A 26857-nucleotide genomic window follows, 5' to 3' on the forward strand; every position below is an offset into this window, starting at 1 on the left:
GGAAACAAATGTCCTTCTGTCATATAATAAAAGAAACCTATGAAAATATGAAACTCTTACTTGAAAAAATTCATTATCACAAGTACTGTACAATTAGATCATATGTTGTGATTTAAAAGTCATTGCATTATTAATAAGTTTGCAGCTTGGCTTTACTAAATTTTGTTGTTTCTTGTGTGAGTGGAACAGCAGAGACAAGAAAAATCATTACGTCAAGAAGGAATGGCCAAAGTGTGAAATATTTATTCCTGGCCAGAAAAATATCATTCATGCCCCATTAGTCAATGCTGACATGATTCTTCTACCACCACGTCATATAAAGTTAGGACTTTTCAAAAACTTTGTCAAGGCAATGAATGTAAACAATGCTGGATTTCATTATTTGAAGGAAAAATTTCCTCATATAAGTGATGCTAAATCAAAGCTAGAGTTTTATGGAGAGAAGAAGAACTTTATCAAAGAAAAACTTTATTTAAGATGATAAATTTGAAAGCTTATTAAGCAGCATAAGAAGTCAGCATAGAAATCAGCATAGAAATCATTCAAAGATGTTGCACAAAATTTCTTGAATAATCACAAAGCTCCAAATTACTGTGAAATTGTGAATGAGCTCTTACAGTCTTACAAAGATATGGGATGTAATATGTCCTTCAGAATGCATTTCTTGAATTCCCACTTGGATTTCTTCCTCGACAATCTTGGTGCTGTCAGTGACAAACACGTTTCCATTAAGACATCTCTATCATGGAAAAGAGGTATCGGGGCCAGTGGAATTCAAGAATGCTTGCTGATTACTGTTGGACACTCAAGAAGGCTTCTCAAAATGCCAAGCTCCACATCTTGCCATTTTAGACAGGATAAATAAATAAGTGTATGCTGTCACAAAAAAACTAGATATGATGGAGAAAAACTGTTTATATATTTGAAAACAGTATAAAAAGTTCTATTAGTATCAGGTATTTTCATTTGTATGCCAAAATAAAGCTTTCATTTTGTTTCCCAGTGTAATTTGCAGAGAAACAGATTGATATAAACAAATTTTAAATAAATTCAAAATATTCTATCAAAGAACAATAAGATATTTCATTTTTACAACATCTGTTATAGAAATGAAATATCAAAATATTTGGTTTATTCTTAATGGATAAAAATGTAATATTTACATTTGTTCAAATGGATTTAATGTTTAAAGTATCTAGACTATTTTCATCTAAAGTATGGATAGCCCAGGACTTTACTGTCAGGAGTTACAACACCAATTGGTAAACGAATACAGTAGAGCATCAATTATCCAAAACAATTTGAGACTGGGGTTGTTTGGATAACTGAACATGTATGAAAAAATATATTAACCTATTCCATGTTGAAATTTTTCTCCATTGAGTGTCACTTTGCATTGAATTTTTGTCAAAGTTAAGCCTAGCAAAAATTTCTTTTAAATAATAATCATGGCTATTGTATCATTAAAAATTTTTTTTATTTTGCACAAACAAAATACAGTAGAGCATCGATTATTCGACCCAAGGACGACGCCAGTCAATGGGTAAGGGGGGGCAAGATGATGTAAATTGATAGAGGATATGAATTGTATGTAGGTAAAATAGAAACGATTCATGAAGTTTTAATCATTTACTATGTACTGGAAAAGAAATATCTCAAATAAAACATTTTCTTTAACTTACAAGAAGCCTAAGAAGATTATTTTAATTAAAACTTAGCATTTAAATATCTTTTTCGAATTTCTAGGAGAGGGCAACTGCCCCTCTGCCTCTCCCCCTGGCGACGCCCTTGATCCGACCCCCGATTAACCGACTTATCGGTTATCCGACTGCGTTCTAGTTGGCAAATTCAAATGTCCGCTAGTGATGTGGCGCTACAATATTTGGTTATATCTTGGCTACTTTAATATTATTTTTGTTAAATTTTTGCATGTTTTAGCTGGCAGCATGGCTCGACCATGTAAGGGAGGCTAGTATTTAAACCAGGCCTAATACACTATACTAATAATGTATTTTTTCATACTTTTCGATTATCCAACTTTTTAGTTATCCGACCAACCCCAGTCCCCAATTAAGTTGGATAATCGATGCTCTACTGTAAATATATTGAAAAATAAAAAACAAAAAAAAATTATATTTCGGAAGTTAATCTAGTATCAAAAATGTTCCGATTCAGCACAACACACAGTCTTCAAAAAACACAATGTGAGGGTCGGGGCTGTCAAAAGTTAGATTACATTAGTTTAGGGTAGGGTCCTGCCACCAGGTGTGTTTTGTCAAACACACCTCCAATTTAGACAAAAAATAAATAGATAAGATGCGAGGGTAAGAGTCACTCCGAAGTCCAGGAATGAGCCTCTCAGGAGGATGAATGCAGAGTCAAATACAAATAACAAGAGTTTATTATCGAAAACAAAGTTCTGAATAACATTCTTAAAATCCAATTCAAGAAATCTGCCTATTTCTATCTATAAAATGAGGGGGGTTGCCTAACAGGAGGGTAGCCAAACTACAACTTTCCAGGAAAAAGAGAGTCTGTCTTCTCTTGTAAAGCCAGTCAGTCTCTTGATCTGGTCCCTTCTTCCTTTCTGCTTTGTCCTTCACTAGGTCTTTTGTTGATGCCCGCTGGTAAATGGTGTTTGCTTCTAGTCAAAATGTCTTTGCAATTATGGTGGGACAGATCCACTTAAGTCTACTGTTGATGTCTGCCATGGCTGCCCTCCTTATATGCAATAGTCCGTTGGGAGTCTGGCGAGGCTGGTGCTTTCTACAGTTATCTGCCAAGGAGCTCTGTTGATGCCTGGATTTGGGCCTCTTTTATACGCCTTTCAGCGCAGGAGAGTTATCATGTTGTTTACTATATTATTGATTTGACTTTCAAGCTGAGTCATTACAGTAGCAAAACATTTTAACTCTTTCTTGACCTTCATATGGTGATAGTGCTGAACTCCACAGATATCATCACTGACAGTTCTCATCATTATTCGTCAATTGTTTTGGTTACTGTTAAGCACCGTACTTCCCATGCCTTGGAACAATGTTCAATTGCCGCTATGATTGGCAGGGGAAACATGAAGTGGGGTTTTTTCCACTTCCTTTAAGTTTTATTCTTTTACAAATTTATTTAATTACTTAATTGTCCTCTCATCTTTTTCCTCACATGTTGTGAAATTTATTGCTGTTAATTAATAAACTTTTTATTCTAATTTGTTACTCTAAATTATTCCAAGTTGATATTAAAAATTTCTAAAGGGAAGTCCCTAAAATCAGAAAAATAGGCAAATTTCCTCTTACAACTTTGGTTTATATATAAACAATCTCGGTATCTTCGAGATGTGGGTTCAACGGTCAAAAAAAGGATATAAAATATACATAAAGTTTAAAATACAATAAAATTTCTAATTAATTAATTAAAGCAAAAAAGATTAAAATAAAGTGATTAAACTAAAATTATTACAGATAACAAATTCACAGATACCTATATATATATATATATATATATATATATATACAATAACAACAATTTCTGGAGGGGGGGAAATGGTGGTTTTCACACAAAACAAGCAAAACTTTCTTTTTTCTTGGGTTTATCTTGAGATGTCAGTCATTTGGGCTATATTCTCTGACGAACTGAAGCAAAACTCGCCACTCACCATGGGGAAAAAACCTCCTTCAAGTACTGGCCTTAAGTATCCTCTCATGGTCACACTAGTGCTGCCAGCTAAAACACGCACACCAACAAAAATAATATTGGAGTAGCCCAAGACATAGCCAAATATTGCAGTGCCACAGCACTAGCAGAAATTTGAATTTGCTGACTGGAAAGCTTTTGGTTAAGTGATGTTTTGATTGATCGGTATTTGGATAATCGATGCTCCACTGTAATATAATGATAAGTATATCTGTCTAAAAGCCTTAATTGCATTCCAATGAGAATTTAATTTGAAATAAAAACTTTGTAACTAATGTTTTCGATCTACAAATGAAGATCTTCAGGTCTGTATATTTGATGATGGAATGATTGAATAGAGCATTGATGTTTTTTGAAAAATTAAACAGAATAAATTCTTGAATATATAAAAATAAAAGTTTAAAATTTACTTTAAAGTTACTGATAAGGGCATTGGTGTAAAAGTATTTTCCTTTACTTTGGGCAATTGTAATTGTAAGTGGTTGTTATTGTGTTGCATGTACTGTACAAATGATGTTATCATCTTGAAACCGTAAAAGACTATTTGTAGGCAGTAATTATAGCTTAAATAATGCATGCTAATGACATTATACATGGCAGCATTGGGAGATTAGAGACTGGCTAAACTTAGAGACAAGTCTCACAGGAACTGAATGCGTTATGTGTAGGCTTTGGCAATAGTTCCAATGTAAAGCCTAGCTGTTCATAGTCAATACAGTGAAGGTCACCCACATGCCACAACTGCATGTCAGTATCTCAATTGAATTTTCTTTATTTTGTTATTAATAATTCTGTATTAGATCTTATATTTATTTTACTTAAAATAGAATAATAATAATAGTTACACTTTCAGGAACCTCTTAAAAAAGGTTTTCGAGCCATTGTTGTTTCACCAACTCGAGAATTAGCCAAACAGATATATAGAGAATGCATCAGATTAGCAAATGGAACAGGTTTAAAAATTCATTTCATAAATAAAGCTAGTACAGCTATCCAAAAATTTGGACAAAAATCATCAAAAAAATTTGGTATGTGTAAAGTTTTAATTTATAAATAAGAAATTTTTTGTTTTATATTAAAACTATTTAATAATTATAAAATTTATTTAATATAAGTTAATCTATTTAAACAAAATTTATACTAATTAATTTATCATATATCTATTAGTCCTAATGGAAAGTAAAAAATAAATATTTATTTTGATCATAGAAGTAAAAGCATTAAACAGATAACTCACATAAAACTAAAGAAAACATAATTACATGTTCTCTGACATCAAACTTCAGTTGATAGTTTTACAAAACATTTTTGGCCTTTCTAAAGTCATCCTCGGTGCAGAAATTTGCTTCTAGACCTGAAATCACCATTCTTACTGCTGGTCTAGAAGTGAAATTCTGCACTGAAAATGACCTTAGAAAAGTCAAAAATATCTTGGAATATAAAACTATCAACTGAAGTTTAAAGTTTGTGAATAGTAATTGCATTAAACTGAACATAAAAAATTTCATTTTGAAATTTTAAAAAGTTTTAGAATGATTTTATTATATACATAAAAATTTCAAAAATACAAAAATGTGTTTTATACATGTGATAAAGTTTACAAATTACGAGATGAGATATTTTATTTTACAAGATTAATCACGAGTGATGCTCAAGTCAAGAAAAGTCATCCCACACAATCACAGAGTAAAACTGAAGTAAAAATTAAAAGATGAACAATAAATTTGAACAGTAAATTTAAAATACATACAAAGCTTTCTTACACAGCAATTTATACTCATGAAAACTGTGATGTAGTAGGTTTTTGATATTTACAATGGACCTTGAAAATTTGTATAGAAAGATTATTTGGGAGACAATGAGCCAATAAAAAAGTATATAAAAGCATGATGGAATTTCAAGTGTTAATGATGAAAATATGTTTAGTAATAAACTTAGGTGGAATGAGACCATTAAAAAGTTTGTGATCAATATACAGTAGAGCATTGATTATCCAACCCCCGATCAATCGTCACATTGGTTAACCGACCACGTTCTAGTCAGCAAATTCAAATGTTTGTCACACCGTCTACGTATATGCTGCATCACATAACATTGAATGCAATCAGTGTTTATAGTTTGCAACAGCTTTTAATTGTAAAATGTTTTTTAAAAGTTTAAATTTAAATAATTTGTTCCATTTCACGTTAGAACATTTGTGTTTGTTTTTAAATCTTCGTTCACCTGAAGATGATGTTCATAGATTTGTTGAAAGTGCTAGCAATATAAAAAAGCTGGTAATAATGCACACTCTGTGTTTTTCCTTTCTCACATTCAATATTTGGTGTGAAGATCAAACCCTATTGCTGGGCTTAAAGTGACTCTCTTTTTTAGCTTTTTTTCATAGCTCCTCTCTTTTTTAGCTTTTTCTGAGAAAAACGCACTTTTTTAGCTTTTTTCACTTCCCATGTGAAATTTTTTTTTTGTAAATGCGCTCAGGAGCGAAATAGCAACCAGCACTTCCCCGTATGCCTTATGGACCGTGCGCGACATGTTAAGGCACTGTCGTATACACATGTAGTGTACTACATTTATATAGACTAACAAAACGAGGAGCTTTCCAAAGCTTGATACTCTGCACATGCTGTAGGAATTTGCACGTGGGTTCTCCTTGCTTGTATCCTTGTGAAATACCGATCTCCGCAGCGCTTCGATATAATCACGCTGCATTAAGTCAAGTACACTTCTAGTTCGGCGTTAAGAGTGATTTTTATACAGCATTATTTTTAGCATTTGTATTTATTTAAGCGCAGTGGACAAAAGAAAGAAATAGATTTTATTTAATACTAACAGTAGAAACTCATGTTTTAGCAACGGAAAATCGTATAGAACCCAATACTTTCTGAAGTAAGTTGCTAAGCAAACTTCTTCCCAACCGCCTGCTATTCTTTAGCTTAAACGATGACATTTACTCGTTTTTGACTACCGTAGAAAAACCGAAAAAATAATTGTTGAGCGATAATAAATTTGATTTCTACTGTTATTATTAAATAAAACGTTGTAGGACACTCGTTTCAAAGCTTGTATCTTTCTAGCACTCTGTAAAATTAAAGATCGAGCGAATCTCGTGCCAGGAAATACAAGATTTTAAACTAATATCCTAAATATTAATAACTTCTGTAGAGACAATCTTTAGACAAAGACAAAAGTTTGGTTTTAAGTGGGTGCTTATATATTTGGCATGCACCATGGTTTTCTGCATTCTAACGGTGTCCTTCATTTTCCATTTCGACAAACTATAAAACTCTTCATGCACGTGCGCATTCGAACAGCTGCGGTCAATCCGGCACCAAATTAAAAAATTAATTTGTAAATATTTAGCGTCGAAAAACTGCTATTTTCACTTTAATCTAGCTTTTCGATATGCTTCTAGTCGAACTCAGTCAAAAAATTAATTTAATTATAATTTATTGAAGATTTTAATATTTTAATATTAGAAAGTAATTAGCATAAATTACATGGTGTCATGTCTCATCTTTGCTCCCGTTCAAGTTTATTGTCCTATACACGCGCCAATGTTTGTTTTTACTTCTGCTGGGGTTTTATTTCAACCTCGACCATTTGGTTACGCAAAGTGGGGAGACGAGCATCATGTGATCGCGTACCTGACTTTTTACAAGTTTCCTTACCTCGAAAGAAACTTATATTTTTTCTTGATTTTAATTATTATTAATTAACTTTTTTGATGGATTCTTATATCTTTGTATTATCTAAAGTTGCAGATATAAATGCGTAAAACTTTATTTAAAAAATTGTTTTTCTTATATTTTAAAATTCAAAAATAAATTAAATATCAGAAATGCTAAACTATAAGTACAGTGTGTTTTACATTATCATTGCGAACAGATACAGCCAATTATTTTATAAACGTATTTATTATTTCAATTTTTATAAATTATTTAATTTGATGCGAACGTAATCAATTAATTACTGTGGCGCGTTAACATGGGCGTAGCCAGGAAAGGGCATGGGTGGGCACACCCCCAGTTAACCTGGTGCTCCTCCTCAGAAAATTACAGCCCGGCCCCCACGCAGTTAACTTGGTGCCCCTCCCCAGAAAATTACAGCTTCTACTAGGCCCCCCATAACAATGCATTAATTAATATGGAGGCGAGACTCGATTCAATTACTTTTTCATTTCAGACATTAATTACAGTGTTATTTTAATGTAATTTTATACATAATGTATGTTTATTATAATTAATAAATCTATATAGGAATAATATCTGTGTCTAATAAAACAAAGCGATTATAAAAATGAAAAGCGTGCGTTCCATCTCGATCTTTTGTAAGCGAAATTTTATGATTTTAATTTTTAAAAAATGAGATTTTTATTTATAATTTCTGTAATTTGATCTATAAGAGCAAAAAACTAAACTTATCAAATATCAACTCTCTGTAAATAATTTCATCATTTACTTATTAATGTCAGATTTGTTAAATTTCATGGGATTGTATTATTTTTCAACTTGAGGGTAGTAGAAAGCTTTGTATATTTTCTCCCGTGAAAGTAATAGACTCTGCCGGTTCCCCACTGTGAAGGACAACAAACTGCTAAATGTTTAATTACATTGTTTTCATAAACTCTCTTCTCTGTCAGTTGTGGGTCGAATGACTAACAAATTGTTTTATTGTATTCAGGGGAATAGATTTGGAGACTAGTATTACCAGTAATGAATGCTGTAATTTTATTTTTAATCATTTAAAAAATATTGATAAAATTACCAAATAAATGATTGGGTCACAATTACTAGTGGTATTGCTATATAACAGACGTGGGCAAATGAGACTCCGAGAGCCGCATGTGGCTCTTTTTGAATTTTATGTGGCTCTTGCTGAAAGAGTTAATTTCTGCTTTTTATTATTATTTTTACAGTTTTATTTCCACAATTTTGTGAAAATATGTTTATTAAAAAAATTCAATACTTGTTCTATATTATATAATAAAATCCAGGTACAGAACTGCAGTACAGAATAAAAAAGTACAGAACTGCGGCTTCCATGCATTTTGCAAAACCTACATTTCGGCTCCCACTGAACTTTTGCTTGCCCACCCCTGCTATATAATGAACATGCAACCCACTGATTCTGCCAGAAGTTGTTTTTTTTCTTCTTTAATTACATTTTTTTTATGAAGAAATCAAAAAATGTACCTTGAAATAAATGGCATTTGAAATTTGGCATGTTATATGGAAACACATTCTGGTAGTTATGTTACTATTCCATTTGCTTTGCTGTGTAATGGTGGGAATTCTGTACGGGGCACATGAAAACTTAATGCGGGCCTGTTCTGGCTTAATGCAGTCTTACTGCTCACTTTTCTGGAGTATAAACTCAGCCTAACTATTTTCATATTTAATCTTATCAGTCCACTTAATAATCAATCTAATATCATATGCAATGTTATTGATACAAAATATGTGTTCGTTTGTGTGTTATTTTTATAACGCCTGTTTTCGTTCATTTTAACACTATTAGCTTTTTTAGCTTTTTTTCAGTGTGAACTCTCTTTTCCCACTTTTTTTTATTGCCATGACTGCTTTAAGCCCTGCTATTGCATTTATGATAAAGTTGAACATATCTGTTTTTTAATTTGTGATAGGTATGATAAACTTGTTCAGGTGAAAGGTTAGATTGTTTGGTGGGTTGAAGTTTAGAGAAATTAGGCAAAATATTCTGAAATATTTTGATATGGCAAATGTTGAAGAAATGTTTTTGGATGCATTTGTAAATATAGAGATCCTGGAATTGCCTGATTGCCTGATATTTTTTATCTGTTTTGTTGGCATCACATAAAATTTTTGAGTTTTCAGAGGAAAGTGTTAAACCATTTTTGATCATATGTATCTACATTTTTACGATAGGAATGAGTGCAATTAGTGAGATGTGAATATTAGGGTTTCTCAAATGGGATCCTGGGATCCTGGCTGTTTTTTTTTAACCCGGGAAATCTCGCAAATTTCTTAAAAGTTTACTTTTTTCTTTTTTTGTGTTCAGGTTGAGGAAATTGAGGGAATTTTGTAAATAGAAAGTATAATTAACTCATAGAATACATCTGTATTTATTAATTTTAAGCCTGCTTATTAGTTTTTTAAATTTTTGCTTGTTATGACATCTCACAGATTGTCATAATCAGTATGTATTTCTGGCAGGACTCTGAAAATTCTTTACTTGTCAGAAGCTGTAATATCTGGAATAATTGTGCTGTCTTAATTTTTAACCATGCTCAATAGCTTCAATAACTGCATAATACCAGGTTGTGCAAAATTGGGCAAAGATACAAATGAGTACGAAGTCTGCAAGTGTGAAGTTTTTCTTTAAAAACCTGATTATAAAAGACAAATGAACTAGAAATCTTTGACGCTACGGGTGAAAAAACATGTAACGTTTGTCGTCTCTTAAATGCATTAAAGACGATTCCACTTTCATCCATTCAATTGGAAAGGGTATTTTGACCATGTTTGGTTTTCAAAATCTTATAAAAATTTACAATAATATTTTGTATTATGTTTTATTTAAAAAATGAAAATTACCTTCTAAATTAGAAGTTTGATCTAATTTCATTTTTTTTTAAAATTTTCAACTCAATTCAAAGGTATTCTTTGGTAAGCAGTTTCGAACAAACTTTAATAAATTTTTTTCTATTTGTGAAGATTTCTACGTAATTCAAATGTAATTTTTAATACATATTTTACACAACATTGTTAATATTATGATTTTGGAGATTGTAGAATGTATTAAATTACTTTAAAAAATAAAAAATAATTATATTATTCGATTTTAAGATTTATTTTATATCTTAAAAATAATTAATTATATTCTGGGATCTGGGAAACAGTTCACTTTTATCCCGGAATCCTGGGACAAGCAAAAGACTGGGAAATGAGAAATCCTAGTGAATATACTATATCAGATTTTTGTTGTATAGTATAATTGGAATTAATAAGAAATTTGTCTATCTAGAAAGTAAAATAAAGTTACAAGATATTTTCAGGGGATGAGAGAGCAAGTTCTAGCAAAAGAGTAGTGTGGTGAGATTCAAATTCGTTAACTGGAAGAACAGTAGTATGGATGTTATGACAAACCAGATCAAGGAAAGATTTACTGTATGTAGGAAAAGGAACAAGTTGCTTAAAACCAAAGAAATACAGTAGAGCATCAATTATCCGACCCCCGATTAATCGTCACATTGGTTAACCAATCGCGTTCTAGTCCGCAAATTCAAATGTCTGCTAGTGATGTGGTGCTACAATATTTGGCTATGTCTTGGATACTTTAATATTATTTTTGTTAAATTTTTGCGTGTTTTAGCTGGCAACACTGGCTCGACCATGAAAGAGAGGCCAGTATTTTAATGATGCTTAATTCTTTATTTTGTGGAAAATAAAGAAATAATTTTTAACGATACAATAGCAACAATTATTATTTAAAAAAAAATTTGTTAGGCTTAACATTGATGAAAATTCAACGCAAAGTAGGTTAATAGCAATATACTAATATACAAATTACATGGGATATACTAATAATGTATTTTTTCATACTTTTCAGTTATCCAACTAACCCCAGTCCACAATTGAGTCGGATAATCGATGCTCTACTGTAGTTTTTTCAAATACAAAAAATTGTTTGGTGTAATCCAATTTAGGATATGATGAGAGGCCAACTGGTCATTAAATATCTTTGATGTTAAAATTACCTAAAAACAAGGTTTTGCACAAATATATACAGTCGACACCCCAAGGGGAAGTAGAAATGTGTTGAGTTATCCGATGTGACGACTAAAGCAAAGTTGAAAAAAAAACCACAAAACTACAATTAATAAAATACAGTAGTGCATTATACAGTAGTATAGACTTACAATACATTGTGTCCTCCATTTACAATTACTTTGTAGATGAAAAACTGAAAAATTCGTTTAGTGTTGTTTGTTTTGAGCACTTAACTGTCTCGACTTTCTTTTTCAACGATCACGAACGCCTTGAAAACATCATCTTCGCAATTGTCAATTGTTGGCAAGTAATGTCTAAGGATTCTTAATGCCTCTGGCATGAGAAAATGCAAAATTGGATTCTGGTGTGATGTTGATGTAGATTGTATATTTTCTTTTTGTTTATCTGTTATTATTTTATACATAAAAATACATAAAATGTTAAGGCATTTTTATTAATATGTATATATATATATATATTTATAATAATAATATATTATTATATTATTAAATATATTAATTGTATATTAATAAATAAATCGAGTCCCCTCCTGAAAAAAAAATGAGTTTGCACCACACGTGCAGAGTGAATTCATTTTTTCAGGAGGGGATGACGGCTTATCGGAGTGTGGGACAGCAAAAGTATGTTGACTTATCCAGTGGTGACGAGTTAAACGGTGTCGAGTAAACCGGAGTTTTTTAACATTAATGCTTATGTAAGTCGACTGGGACCACAGGAAAGTGACTACTTAACTGATGATGTCAAGTTATCTAGGTGTCGACTTGTGCGGACTCGACCGTATTTCTAAAAGAATTAAAAAATCTTTATAAATGTAAAAAATTGTATCATGGAATGATGGAGGCATAACAGCAAGAAATGTGATTGAGTATTTGGGAGTATCAAAAGTGATGATAATATCATGAGACTCAAAACTTTAGTAATTCATAGTTGGAAACAATAAATAATCATAACACCTCTTCCACATTAATGCAATTAATTAGAAAGTAATTGTAACCTAAATTGCAGATGATATTAAAAATATCCATAGCATTTTCCCTAATCCCACTTTTGCTGAGAAAGTTATTAAAACAAAACAATTATTTAAAAATCATTAAAAATAGCTATAACTTTTGTGTATTCTGAAACCCTGTCTTCTTTTATCTGTTTTTACTGTCACGACTAGTTGCATATACAGACACTGGGCATTTCTGACATCAATCTTTATTTGGGAATATCCTTTTGGCCGAGATGCATTTCAGGCATAAAACCCTCTTCTGTCGGCTTCTACCTTCTTTTCGAAGTCTATGTTCCTTCTTTCTTATTCTGTTATTCCCTTCTTGCTATGGCACATCTTATATATTCCCTTATTATGATGCAATTGCCATTTCATGACAGCAAAAACAGATAAAAGAAGACACGGTTTCAAAATACACAACACTAATCAAATCGGATAAGTTGAAATGGCAATTGCATCACAATAAGGGAGTATATAAGATGTGCCATAGCAAGAAGGGAATAACAGAGAAAGAAAGAAGGAACATATACTTCGAAAAGAAGATAGGAGCCAACAGAAGAGGGGCTTATTCCCAAAACATGTCTCGGCCAAAAGGATATTTCTAAATAAAGATTGATGTCAGAAATGCCCAGTGTCTGTATATGCACCTAGTCGTGACAGTAAAAATAGCTATAACTTTTTAACACTTTAAAGAAGCTTATAAGTATTTGTAAGTATTATGTACAAATTTGATTTTTTAAAACAAAGTCATTAGGTGTTTTTATTATTTTTGATATAGTAACATTATTTGCTAGTATTATATCATGATTACTTTAACATACTCTAAGGAAATTTACAAATCATTTATCTAGAAGATAAATGATTTTATTTTATTTATTAAATATTTCTTAGTTTCCTTATCTATATTCATAAAAAGTGACTTATCTTGTTAAAATCTGATTTAATCTGTCTGTTTTTTTGTTTTGTTTTTTATACAATCTATACTTCTAGAATAATAGTTTGACGACTTGAAATTTCATTATTTGGAGTTTTTATGCCATTTACAGTAGAGTAGTTTAAAAGAAATCAGAAATGTATATTTTGGGATTCTTTTCAAATATTTATTATTTATTCATAGATGAAATTGATGAAATAAATAATTTTCATTTGGTTGAATACTTTATACTGTCAGCAGTTTGTTTCAATCTATTGTATTTAATCTCACCAGAAAAAATATTATTGAAGTATATACCTACAATTATATCATCATGTGATTATAATATAAAATCTATAATTAAACTTACATAAAGATTTTTACATAAAAATAGTATTAGGTAATTAAGATAAACAATTTTCCATTTCTTAGATATCTTGGTGACAACTCCTAATCGTCTGATTTATTTATTACAACAAGAACCACCTGTAATAAATTTAAGAAGGTAAATTAACTGCTTAATAATAATAATAATAATAATTTATTTATTTATAATAAAATAAGTAAAAAATAATTTTTTAAAATCATATTTCCATCCAAAATCATGAAATAAAATAATCTCAAAGATAAAAGATTTTTTTTTTTTATATTTAGAAAATGTAATACTTATAATTGAATAAATAAAATTTTGACATGTTGATTTTGAAAATAGTAAATATTAATAATATAAATTTTTATAAGATTTATGCTATTGTAAGATTCCACACCATTCTCTACTTCTAAAATTCCAGTCATGGTGTATCTTTTTGGGCCTGAGTGATTGACTTTAAAGTTTTTTATTGTTAAAGTTTTAAAAATAATTATTGATTTTACTTTTTATTACAATTAAAATAAATTAGCATTTATTTAAAATATTTAATAAAATTTTTTCAGTGTTGAATGGTTGATTATTGATGAATCAGACAAATTATTTGAAGCAGGTGAAGATGGATTTCGAGATCAATTGGCCATTATTTATAAAGCTTGTGATTCTATTAATGTCAGGAGAGCAATGTTCAGTGCAACTTTTGCATATGATGTTGAACAATGGTGCAAACTCAATCTTGATAATGTTGTTACTGTGTCAATAGGAATAAGGTATGTATGATTAAAAATTACAGTGCATTATCTTTGTACATTTTAAAATTGTAATAACTGCTTAAGTTTTATTTCAAAACGAAACAATCTATAAAATTGTAGTGTTTGAATACAAGTAATATATTCAAACACGGCATATTAATAAATAACCTCCCCATTAATTGGCAGGAAAACAACTTGTTTACTATCCTGTCAGTTTCCTCTTTTTACTTTTTTTTGGCTATAAAGAACAAAAAACAAAGTGTTTCTAGTTACAAACTTGGGTGTGCGTTGTCTGAACCACCTTTTCATTATAAAAAAATACATTGGGAAAGTATTCTAGCCACATGTAGTCATTAAGATTCAATGTATCTTTGACATTATTGATAAAATATAACATATTTTGCAATTCTGCACTTGTGTTTCAATTACAGTATTAATTACATTTGTGATTCTGATATTCTGAAGATCATTTAACAAGTGATATTTTAAATAAAATATAAATCACATTTTTAACCCTTTTGCTATCTATTCTTGCTACTTTGATTGAGATGTCAGTGCATTATATACGATATACTTGACCCGTTACAGAAAATGCATATTCTAAAGCTAAATCATCATGTTTATTCTTTTTAAAATATATGAAGCATTTAAAAATGATATAAACTGAGAAAAACTCAAAGCAGTTAAATTTTTTTATTTAAAAGTGCAGAAAAGGTAAAAATAAAAATCATTGGAAAGAGGCTTTTAATATTTTATTTAGCAAACAATACTACAAGTACTTTTGACAAACTACAGATTGTCTTCTTCAGGTATAGAATAATGGAACCTGAAGAAAAAATCTGTACTTTGTCAAAAGTACTTTTGTAGTATTGTTTTGAGTAAAAAATAATAATGCTGATAGACAGTATTAACATTTTTCTTAAGGTTTTTATCATCACAAGAAGCAATTGTCAAGCATTTTAGAGAACAGTTTTTACAAAAACTATTATTTATAAATTTAATAAAAACTAAAAGAATATATATTGTAACTGAAAAATGAAACTTCATTTCTTGCCGAACAATATGAAAATTATAAAACATTATTATTTTACTGTATTCTTTGATGAGTTAAGTTGTAGCTTTCAAGACAAAAGCTATATTACACTGTAAACAACAAGTGGACACTTAATTTGCTCTTTTTTTCTTGCTTCCCTAGGACTCTATCTTTTTGTAACAATTAACATATCTTTTACATACAACTCTATTTCATTCTTTTCTTGGAATATTTGTTAACTGATAAGATGTATGAAGTTGCAAAAATTACTTGTGCAGAAAATAAGCTATATATAAAGAGAGAGGGAGCTAGACAGAGATGAGAGAGAAAAATGGCAGAAATTGTTTAGTATCATATGATGTACAAAGCACCTACATAAAAGGTTTTCTCCATATGTCTGTGAATCAAATATGATATATTGCTGCTGTGTAACAAGGAAATGCTTAACATAGTTAATTTACATTTGTAATATAACACAAATTAATTTTCATTAAAAAATATTTACTTTATTTCAAAAGTGTATCATGATAGACAATGAAAATTGCTTAGACAGTGAATAGGTTAATACAGTAGATCCATGAATCCATGTTGTACGAGTCACTTAAATAGATGAGCCAATCACAGCCCGGCATGTGTGCGGTTTAGGAGCTACGGCTATTTGAAAGGTTTTCTTCCATAAAATTAATCGATTTTAGACTAATTTGGCTCAACATTTCCAAATCATGTATAATTTTTGGGGAATAATCTATATAAACTATGCTATAAACAAAAAATTGTAGGATTACTTACCAAGTGTGCACTGTTCGACAATGCCATTGCTTAAGCTTGTTTTCGTCACGGAGCGGCTCATCAAACGGCGGACACGTGTTTCCTGATCAGCGAATTTTTTGCAGAAAAATAACTTAACTTTGGAGACATCATTAATAAAAATATAATATTTATGGCCGTTGAATAATAAATGTTTTTTAGTAGGTTCAGTGCTCATTTAAACTTAACGGTTTGTACAATATCTGCTATTGGTCCAGATTCAACCAATCCTGTCACGACATGAGTTGGCGATGACGTTTTACCATGTTATACAAGTCTCTTTTAGTGTGTTATATGAATACAATCGCAATTTTTTTGCTGTGTTATACAAATCCATGTTATATGAACCTGTGTTATAGGGGGTCTACTGTATGTCTCTTTAGAAAAAGACCAATAGGAACAAATTAGGTAATTTGTATCTCTTACACTTAAAAAAGTAGCATAAGTAATCTTTCCAATGCATTATACAGATTATTTTTATCCTGGAGAGAATCTATGTTGTTACAATTTTAAAGTGAACAAAGACATAGATAACCTATAGAAAAAGATGTAAACATAACATAATCATAAGTTACTCCAGCAATTGAAAATTTCAATTGCTGGAGTAACTTATGATGTTTTGATGTGTTTATACATTTTTTTTCCAATTTCTTATGTTGTTTATTTTATAAAACAGGCTACAGTATAAATTATTTGATTTGTTTTTCAGAAATTCAGCCACAGATTTAGTAAAACAAGAATTAATATTTGTAGGAAATGAATCTGGAAAACTTATTGAATTCCGAAATCTGATTAAAAGAGTAATATGCTTTTTATTGTTGTTCTATTTTCATTGTTTTTTTAATACTAAGAAGCATATGATATAATTATACAAATTCTATTTTTTAGGGTGTTATGCCACCTGTGCTTATATTTGTAGAAACAAAAGAAAGAGCAAAAGAACTGTTCAGTGAATTGATTTATGATGGAATTAATGTAGATGTGATCCATTCAGAACGAACTCAGTTGCAAAGAGACAATACTGTAAAATCTTTCAGATCAGGAAAAATTTGGATATTAATCTGTACAGAACTTATGGGACGTGGTATTGACTTTAAAGGTGTAAATCTGGTTATAAATTATGATTTTCCTCGAAGTGCTATATCTTACATTCACAGGATAGGTAATTTTTAATTTTGAAATTTAGTGATTTTTATTGTAAAAACTTGGCTTTATCATTACTTTAATGATGATGAGAAATGAGCCCAAAAAAATGATGATGATGATGATCATGCATGCAATAGTATAATTTTTCTTACATGATTGTAAATCTAAATTATTTAATTTATAAACTCAATAATGAATATTTTAACATTTTTGAAAATTAATTTTAATTTATTGGGTCATTAAGAAAGTATTTTTTGTTTTTAATTACTAACTGTAAAACATCATAACTGCACTATAAAGCAATATATTTAATCAAAATAAGAACTACTGTGTTAAATACACTTTTTCTAATATAATACAAATACTTTTATACCAGAAACATAATCTGATGTTTTCAAAGCCAGAAACTCATGGAAGGCATTTCCAACATTCCCTTTTTGTCTTAAGCATTTCTCCCTCAAGATAATGTCCAGAGAGTGGAAGAAGAGATAGTCTGTTGCAGGACGACCAGGCAAATACAGGGGATGAAGAAAACCTTCAATCTTAGTTGCTTGTTGTTCTCTATTATATGTATTTTCTTAGCACAATGTTTCCATTCAGAACATATCACACAGGAAACACTTTCAGTGGAAAACGGTTGGTTTATTGGTGTGAACGGATATGAATTTTAGGCTTAATGCCCCTCTTCAGTCCTGTTATTACATATTTATCAGCAAATTGATTACAGGTTTACAAATTTACAGAATGCATTGAGAAAATTAGGATACATGTACAATGGTTTATACAATAAAACTTACCATATATCTCGGCAGATAAGAAGATAGTTGAATCATAAAAAAAGGCCCCTAAAATACGGGGTCGTCTTGTAGGACAGATACAAAAAAATTAGATTGAAATTTATATAAATTAAAACCATTATAGTAAAACAGACAAACCGTAATTATTTACTAATAGAGAGTAGAGTATGTCCACAAAATAGAATAGGCTGTATGATGTTTTTGTGAATAGTCAAGGTCATTACTCGAATGCCTGAATCAGTGTGAATGTTTGCAACAATCGCAAGGCAGTGCCGCCAGATGCAAGAAAATAAAATTTGATGTTCTTTCAAAAAATTACGAATAGGACATAATTCCGTGTACGCTATACAGTGTTATTATCCAGTGACAATCGTTGCTCTAAACAAAATTCACAGGCCATTGATAGTTTGGGGGTCATGTTATAGGACAGATATATGCTAAAACTATAAAACTTTGATGAAAATTTATACCTCATCTTATCTAAAGGTGACATTTCTACATTGCTGTAATCAATTTGCATTCTACAAACCTGTAATCAATTTGCTGATAAATATGTAATAACAGGACTGAAGAGGGGCATTAATTCTGCATGCATTGATATAGAAGTGTGTTGTGATTGTTTCACCTGGTCTGAGGAAGATTTAGTGGATAACTCTGGCTGATGATTACTAAACTGTAACCATAGTCTTCTTGGAGTATATGCTTTTTGGCATGTGTTTGAGAGGTTCATCAGTGTCAAGCCATTAAAATGACCTCTCCTTTATTGTATACAATCCTTTCTTTATTGCATGTCACTGTCCGATCCAAGAAGAGGTAATTTCTGCCAAAATTGCTAATAATACAACACTGAAAATACTTTCTCGATTATCCAATAAGTTGTCTACATGTATCATTTGTTTTTTTTTTGAAAATTTAATAACTGGTTACTGTATATGAGATAATATTAAGCTGTAACTTAATATAAGATATAACTGATATAAGATATGAAAGAAATTAGTTTTAATTTTGTAAAAGTTTAAAGAAATTTTGTTTTTAAAGTACATGTTTGAAAATGAGAAAGAAAATAATGTTATGACATGAAACAGTATAAATTTATGCTAAATGATCTGTATTATTGGGCTATAATAAGACTAATTTAAAACCTTTAGTCAAGTTACTTTATGTCTGAGGTAGGTGGTTAGGCTGCCATCCGCCATCAAAAGTAATAGCTTTGGAAGTGAAGATCAGACAGATGTCTAGGTAGTATAATTAGCAATGCATTTGCACAATGAGCAGGAATTGCAGGTTGAAGTTCCACTCCAGGTCGATTCTTTTCTTCCAGAAATTTTAAATTAAAAATTAATTTATAATAATTATTAAAGTTATCATGAGATGGTAGCCTAACTGCCTATCTTTAGTCAAATTACTTTATGTCTGATTATTAAATTAGCCTTACTATAGCCTAATAATACAGCAGATCATTTGGCATTATAGTCAACCCTCTTTAAACTGCCACCATTGGTTTTCAGTTCATGGTGGAAAGTCGAGGGTGATAGTTTATCAAAAACGGCATGCAAGTAGAAATGTCATGATAATAATAACTATCACTTTTCCTTCATTTATATTATATTTATTGTTTTTCACTTATAAAAAACTGGTCCAAAGTAGTTTGAACTACATTATTTCCTCTAGTTATGGAGATCATTGTATCCAGTGAGTAAACATGCAGATAAATTTCTATTGTCCTGAATGTCACTTTGTGCTACAATTTTTTAAAGCAGATTTCAGGGACATCTCAATAGGGATTTCATCAGTGATGCATTCAGTAATTTTCCTTATTTGGTGGTGTCTGTAGTTAGACTTAAAACTTTTTTTTTAACAGTCGTTTATTGTCAGTCGTAGAGAAACCGTGTTGTGCTAGATTGCTTATTCGAATTGTTAAACACAAGATCGTGTTATTAACTCAATCACTCCACCTTTATTTAGTTGATACAGTAACTAATTTTACACGTTTCGGGCTTTTGCCCCTCATCAGTCAAATAAAAACAAGAATAGGATATACATTAAAATTACTTTTACAAATAAATTGCATAAATAATTTAAAATACACATATATATTTTACACGTACCAGTTTTTTGGCCCCCGATATGGCACTTGTACATGCTTAAGTCTGTACATCACAAACTTGAAGAATAAGGTGGTTATAGAACCATTATAAAATTCTTTTATATCTGTTTAAAACGGTAAAACGATGTATCAAAATACACAAAGTAGAACAAAAACTTACAGTTGGTTGTATTCTATTCTCTTATCGTAGACAATGAATGTGTATTTTCTAGGCTCGTTCAGTTCACTATAAAGTTCTTTCGGGTAAATTTCTTCTCAACTGCTCGGTATAATTGGACATTGCGGAATGAAGTGATATTTCTTATTGTTCGTTATACTCAACATTTGCATAATCACGTAGAGTGGTTTTGAGATGAATCAAAGCCCTCTGGTGGTATTTTGATAGAAAAATTAAACTATAATATATTCAACCAGTTTTTATTTATATTTATACTTAGATTTTTGTTTATGCAATTTTTTGAGTTTATTATTACTAAGCTTTCTTTGAATTTTCTATTATACGTGTCTTTTTCTTTAAATAGAATTTTTACGTTGTTCTTGTCAATGTTGCAATTATTTATAAGGCAGTGATCATGAAAAACTAATTGCATTTGATGGTATTTCATATCTGTTGTGTGTTCTTTAATACGTATTTTTAATTTTTGTTTTGTTTCACCGATATAAGTATTTTGAGATTCGCAAGTGCTTGGAATTTGGTAGACTACGTTTTTTATTTCTTTTATATTTTCTTTTGATTTTTCTTCATTTCTTTTACTTGTTATTCGAGATTTTAGTTTTTTGTATGTTGGTGCTAATTTTATATTTATTTTCTTCATTTCGTTACTTATTTCTTCGTATAATCCTTTTATGTATGGAAAACTTGTATATTTTATATCGGGGTTTTTTACTTTACTGATCTGTTTTTTGTTGGATATTATTTCTTCTATTTCTTTTTCCCATGTATTTATAAGTTGACTTGGGTATCCTTCTAGAATGAATTTCTTCTTTAAGTTATTTAAATGCTTTTGTATATTTATAGAGTTGCTGGTTTTATTTTTAATTTTCCTGTACTCCATATTGAAGACATTATTAAAACTTTTTATTATGCCAGTATGAAGTGGTTGCAGAATTCCCATGCAATTTTGCTGGAAAGAATTGTATTTCTACATTGCTCAGATTGACTGTCTTATGACAGAGTACTACATTATCAATTAATAGCTGGACATTACAATTTTCTCTCTTCATATCCCTATTAAAATCAACAAATTCTTAGAAAAATAGGACTGTCATCCATCCCTTATTGTTGTGCTTGTAGTGGCAATAAATAGAAGGATCAAAATTTTTAAAACAACAAGGCTTTGCAAATCTTCCAATAACAGTTACAGTTCTCTTATCACTACCATCTGAATTACAAAAGGCAGTTGTGATTTTATTTTTATTCTTCTTTTAGCCTTTCAAGCTTCACAAGCAATTTTATCAGATTATAATCAGTAAAATAAAGCTGTTTCATTTATATTATACACATCTTTCATATCATACTGCTGTATTATTGTTGACATACTAGTTCTTCCCTCTTCTACAAAATCCATATCAACTTCAGCAGTTTCACCATGTTTCTTTTACTGTGATAGGCCATGACACTGTTTAAACCAATGCAGCCACCATTACTGTAACTGAAATTGCTTATATTCATCTGCTGCTCAAATATTTCTACTTGCTTTCTTATCACATCATCTGTGACAGTCCATCTACTTATATTTTTCTTCCAGACAATAGAAAAGTGACTGGCAATATGTTTTTGAGAACAGGATGGATGAGTTTCACTGTACGCACAGATTTCTTGCTTTTCCTTTATTGTAAGGATAGTTTTTTTTTCATTATGTAAAAGACTAAAACATTCATAACGTACAGTACAGCAAGAATTTAGAACATGAAAAGATCTAAACAGTTTCAGACTCGACTGACAGAATGTGTGTCCAGTTCTCTCTAACCATTATTTGGACCATGTGCAGATGTTAACTGTTGTTACAATTGCTCTTAACCATCAAGTGGGAAAGACAAAAATTTAACTACTTCCATTCCCACAATATTTTACCTTAATTTTTGTGTCAATGAAAAATTGTGGCAGTTTATCTGAAATATTTTGTATGGAAAATGACTTATTTTATTGTAAATCATGGTTAGTGGATGGAGGAAAATGGGTTCGTGGTTTATATTGTCGATTTACTATGGAACAAATTTTGGCAGATAATCCAGGATGGCAATATGGAGGGGCAGTTTAAGGGGGGATTGATTATACTTAAAAATTAGGTGTATGGGTATGGGTATGGGTATGGTTACATAGGTATAAATTTATGTTAAAAAGAAGAAAAAACAATCAATTACATTAAAAATTTTAATAGGAAATTATATCTTGTATACATCACAATTAATTTAAATGTTAAATAAAATTATCATCATCTTAAAGATTATAGTTAAAATTTAATGGAATTAGCATTCAGATTTAAATTAGTAAATGACTATTTTTCAAATAATTTTATGAGCGTCATCTGAATAGGTAAAGAATAATTACTGAGATGAAATATATTCAGTTATTTTCAATATTTTTATTTATTCCATATTATTGCATTGCTTAAGATTACATTTGTTGGGTCCTTTTACAATGATTAGAATATCAGATTTCAATTGATTAAAAAATGTTATATATAAATATGAATTCTAAATCAAATTTAAATTTATTAAATTAAAGAATATCAATGAAATAAAATCTGTATAAATTTAGGTAGAACAGGTAGAGCAGGACGTCCTGGTCGTGCTATAACGTTTTTCACAGAAGAAGATAGAATTAATTTACGCAGGTAATTATCTGTTTTGAAAATGCTATAATTTATTTTTTTTAGCTTCTTACATTTACTTATTTAAATTAGTATTGCTCAAGTAATGAAAGATTCTGGATGTGATGTTCCTGATTTTATGCTTCAGTTGAAAAAACCATCCAAGTTAGTTTGAATATTAATAGTAATTATTATTATTTACTCATTCATTTGCAATTATTATTTATGCATTTTGTATTTTAAATTATTTTAACAGAAAAATTAAAAAACAGTTAGCAAGGAAAGCAGTTAAGCGTGAAACGATATCAACCATTCCTTTATATGACATTGAGAAACAAGCCAAAAGAGAGTAAGTAGAAAATTTATAACTTATTAACTGAAATGACTGCCATATGAGAAGAAAGTGAAGCCAGCTTATCTATCAGTTTTGTCTGTCTGTAAGGGCAGGAGGAGTTTGGTATTGTGAATTTCTTAACTTGAATGAATCTGAACTGATTATTAATTTTCTTCATTCATTGAACATTAAAAATTAAATAAATGATAATTTTGTTTCCATTATTATAATTTAAAGTGGCAGTTCAAAAATTTATTACTTAAACAATAATAGAATGATTAAAGCGTTGCAAATGAAATGATCATTTTTTTTTTAAATTAAAACTTCCCACCCTTGTAGTTCATTGTTAAAGGTTAATGTTCATTATTCAACCATTTCTTGACATGTAAAGGTCTTAGGGAAAGTCAAGAAGCTCAAAAAAATAGGTACCACATAAACTCAGCAAGAGAGACAAGGTGCATCTATTCACTAATGCTGGCCCCTGAATGGGCCAGCATTGTGAATAGATGTGGTGTATAACACAGTTGAGTAACAATCTAGACCACTTGTTAATAAGCCAACCATGCAAAAATTGATAGAATGCAAAATTTTCTTTTTCGCCTTATTTTCTAGAACTTTTGTCAATGGACTATTACTTTTTTAAACATCTTGAATCTTGATAGTTTTTATTTTTGGAACGAGAATTCTTTAAGGGAGATAGATGACACTGTTAAAAGTGCATTTGATGACTTTTTGGTTTCCTGAGTTTTATCAACTTGGCATTAATGCACTCATATTGCATTGGGAGAACTGTATTTGAGTTGATGGAGAGAGACTATTTTGATTAAATATTTATGTGTTACAGTAATTGTTTCAGTTAACATGTGATGATATTTTAGTATTCTCCTATGTATATATTTTTTTTAAATGTATGTATTAAGTTTGATTAATAAACCTTCAAAGTCAAAAATGGCAATTTTATTTATAAGAACTCAATACTTATGAAATTCCCTCCAAATTTTTTGTAAGTATAAACTTTTTTTTTGTTTGGTTTTAAAATTGCAGAAGTAAAGTAACTTGCTACAAAAACTATGAATTTATATACATTTCATTGCCCAGTTATCTAAAGACAGTGTTTTTCAACCTTTTGAAAGCTGTGGAGCTAGCCTTTTTAATATATTTTTAGTTCTGTGGAACACTAATAATAAATGTGTTATTTTTTAAAGTAGAAAATTAAAATGGAAAAGTTTTTATTGTGCATTTATAAACATAATGAATATACAGCAAGTACTCACTTAATGCCATCAACAGTTATAGAAAGTGCAACATTAAACAAAATGATGTATAACAAAACCAATTTTACCTTAGGCTAATTGATATAAATGTGATATAATTTACTGTATTTTACGGATTATAAGACGCACTTTTTTCTTCGAAAAATTGCCTCCAAAGTTCAGGTGTGTCTTATAGTCCGTAAAATACGGTAGTTGTTATTATTCTAATTGGACTGTGTTTGCAACTCCAACATTTATTTCCCATCTCATAGAATCAATTTTAATGTTTATAAAGATAATTCAACAGTAATAATAAATTATTACAAATGTATGTGTACCTTTCTTTAATAAATCACATTATTAAGTATTTTATAGAATAAGATATGTACAGTACTTCAACAATATTTTGAAGTATGAGAAGCAATAATCATTTATATATAAATAAATATAATATTTATTAATCTTTGTTAGCATTTGTGTACATAATCTGAGAAAGAAATTCATTCAATTATCTACTACATATTTTTATATCAAATTACAGTGATGCCTTGTACTTTGAATTTAATTCACTTAGGTCATTCAAGCTCAGTTGTTCAAAGTCTGAATCAATTTTTCCTACTAGAAATAATGAAAAGTAAATTAATCTGTTTCCTAACTCTGAATAATACTAATTTCAATAAACTTAAACAGAAGATTCACATAATTTAAGGTAAAAATAACACAATTAAAAGCCCTAAATAATAAATTAAAACATGAAAACAATAAATAAAATACATAAATACTGTACAATACTCCCAAACCCATATCCAGTTTGGGATAGGGTTTCTGCCATAAATACTGTATAATAAAATGAAAATTGTATTTACTATACCTTAGTGAGGAGTGATAATGTCCTGTTTCTTAAAGTTGTTTGTTTTTATGCAGCTTGCTTAGCTATCTCACAAATAAATCCTCTCTGAGATGATATCATCAGCTAAATCGCTTCTCATTTATCCACACTAGGAAAAGTTTTTCCATTTCTTCAATAACATGTGATCTCCTGGAGGTCAATGTTTTCACACCTTTAGTCATATTTTCTTCTTTTATTGCTTCCTTGTTCTTACAAATGACGCACACTGTCGACTTTTGTATCTTAAGCATGGCTGCCACATTCACCCCACACACATACTGCTTTCATGCTTTGTGGTAAGTTCCTTACTTTTTTCGTAGAGGAGCTTTTTATTTTATTGTCTGTCTTTTATTAGTTGTTCAATAGATATTTTTTAATAAAATGGCTACTGCACAATACACTGTATTTATTTGACTTCCAGTTTATTTCTTGTTACAGCTAAAATACATTTTTTTAAAAGGTCGGGTTTATTTAAAATAAATGTTTAATTCTGATATAATTTACTTGAATTTAATGGATTAAATTTCCAGGAAATGATAGTACTGTTTTAATATGAAATAGGAAAATTAGATTTTTTAGAACAAATAACAATAACAGATTCTTTCTGATTTAAAAATATTAAAAAACTTATAATACACAATGATTTAAAGTTATAAATAAAAAAAATTCATTTATGCTTCTATACATGTTGATTGACACATTATATTTTGTCCTTGCAGACAGGAAGAATTAATCTCAAGGTTATACTTCACTTTCACTCTGCACAAAACATTAGAGCAGTTGTTACAGTAGTACATACAGTTCTCTGGTATTATATTAATATAGTAAAACCTTTCTAGATGATTACTCTATTAAACCAACTACCCATTTAGATGACCATATTTTGATAGAATAAAATTTCATGCGTTTTTCATGAACTATAGAGTGCGCTGCATTTTTACAAAATGGTTACTTTATCTAGGTCGCTCATAACTGGTAATGTAAAATTATTCAATATTACTGTCCGATATAATGATATATGCTGCTTGTAACAGTTTATCGAGAAATTTTATAGAAGGAGAACAATTATTGCTAGCGGGACACTACGTTATGTGATATCGAAACAAATGAGCGAGATCGTTTTATACATATTTGTGCCCTTTGTGTTAAAAAATATCAGCTTTCACATTGTCCTACTAGGGCCAGATTTACAA

The 26857-nt window shown here is 29.8% G+C and overlaps 1 protein-coding gene across 2 annotated transcripts in view; it reads left to right on the forward strand.

The window, feature by feature from the left end:
• Window positions 1-26857, forward strand: part of ais (aramis) — a 58585-nt gene that overhangs the window by 19715 nt on the left and 12013 nt on the right. The window contains exons 6-14 of one of the 2 annotated variants that reach the window (XM_067271992.1): window positions 4544-4718; window positions 13799-13871; window positions 14300-14503; window positions 17035-17125; window positions 17214-17487; window positions 23137-23212; window positions 23282-23353; window positions 23445-23537; window positions 24567-24781. In XM_067271992.1, coding sequence (XP_067128093.1) covers window positions 4544-4718; window positions 13799-13871; window positions 14300-14503; window positions 17035-17125; window positions 17214-17487; window positions 23137-23212; window positions 23282-23353; window positions 23445-23537; window positions 24567-24687 — 1179 coding nt within the window. In that variant the 3' untranslated portion in view covers window positions 24688-24781. Of the gene's footprint in view, window positions 1-4543; window positions 4719-13798; window positions 13872-14299; window positions 14504-17034; window positions 17126-17213; window positions 17488-23136; window positions 23213-23281; window positions 23354-23444; window positions 23538-24566; window positions 24782-26857 lie in introns of those variants that run through there. The other variant, XM_067271993.1, reaches the window with a different exon arrangement.

This window comes from Centruroides vittatus, unplaced genomic scaffold (genome assembly GCF_030686945.1).
Source record: "Centruroides vittatus isolate TY-2023 unplaced genomic scaffold, ASM3068694v2 contig_417, whole genome shotgun sequence".
NCBI classification, from domain to species: domain Eukaryota; kingdom Metazoa; phylum Arthropoda; class Arachnida; order Scorpiones; family Buthidae; genus Centruroides; species Centruroides vittatus.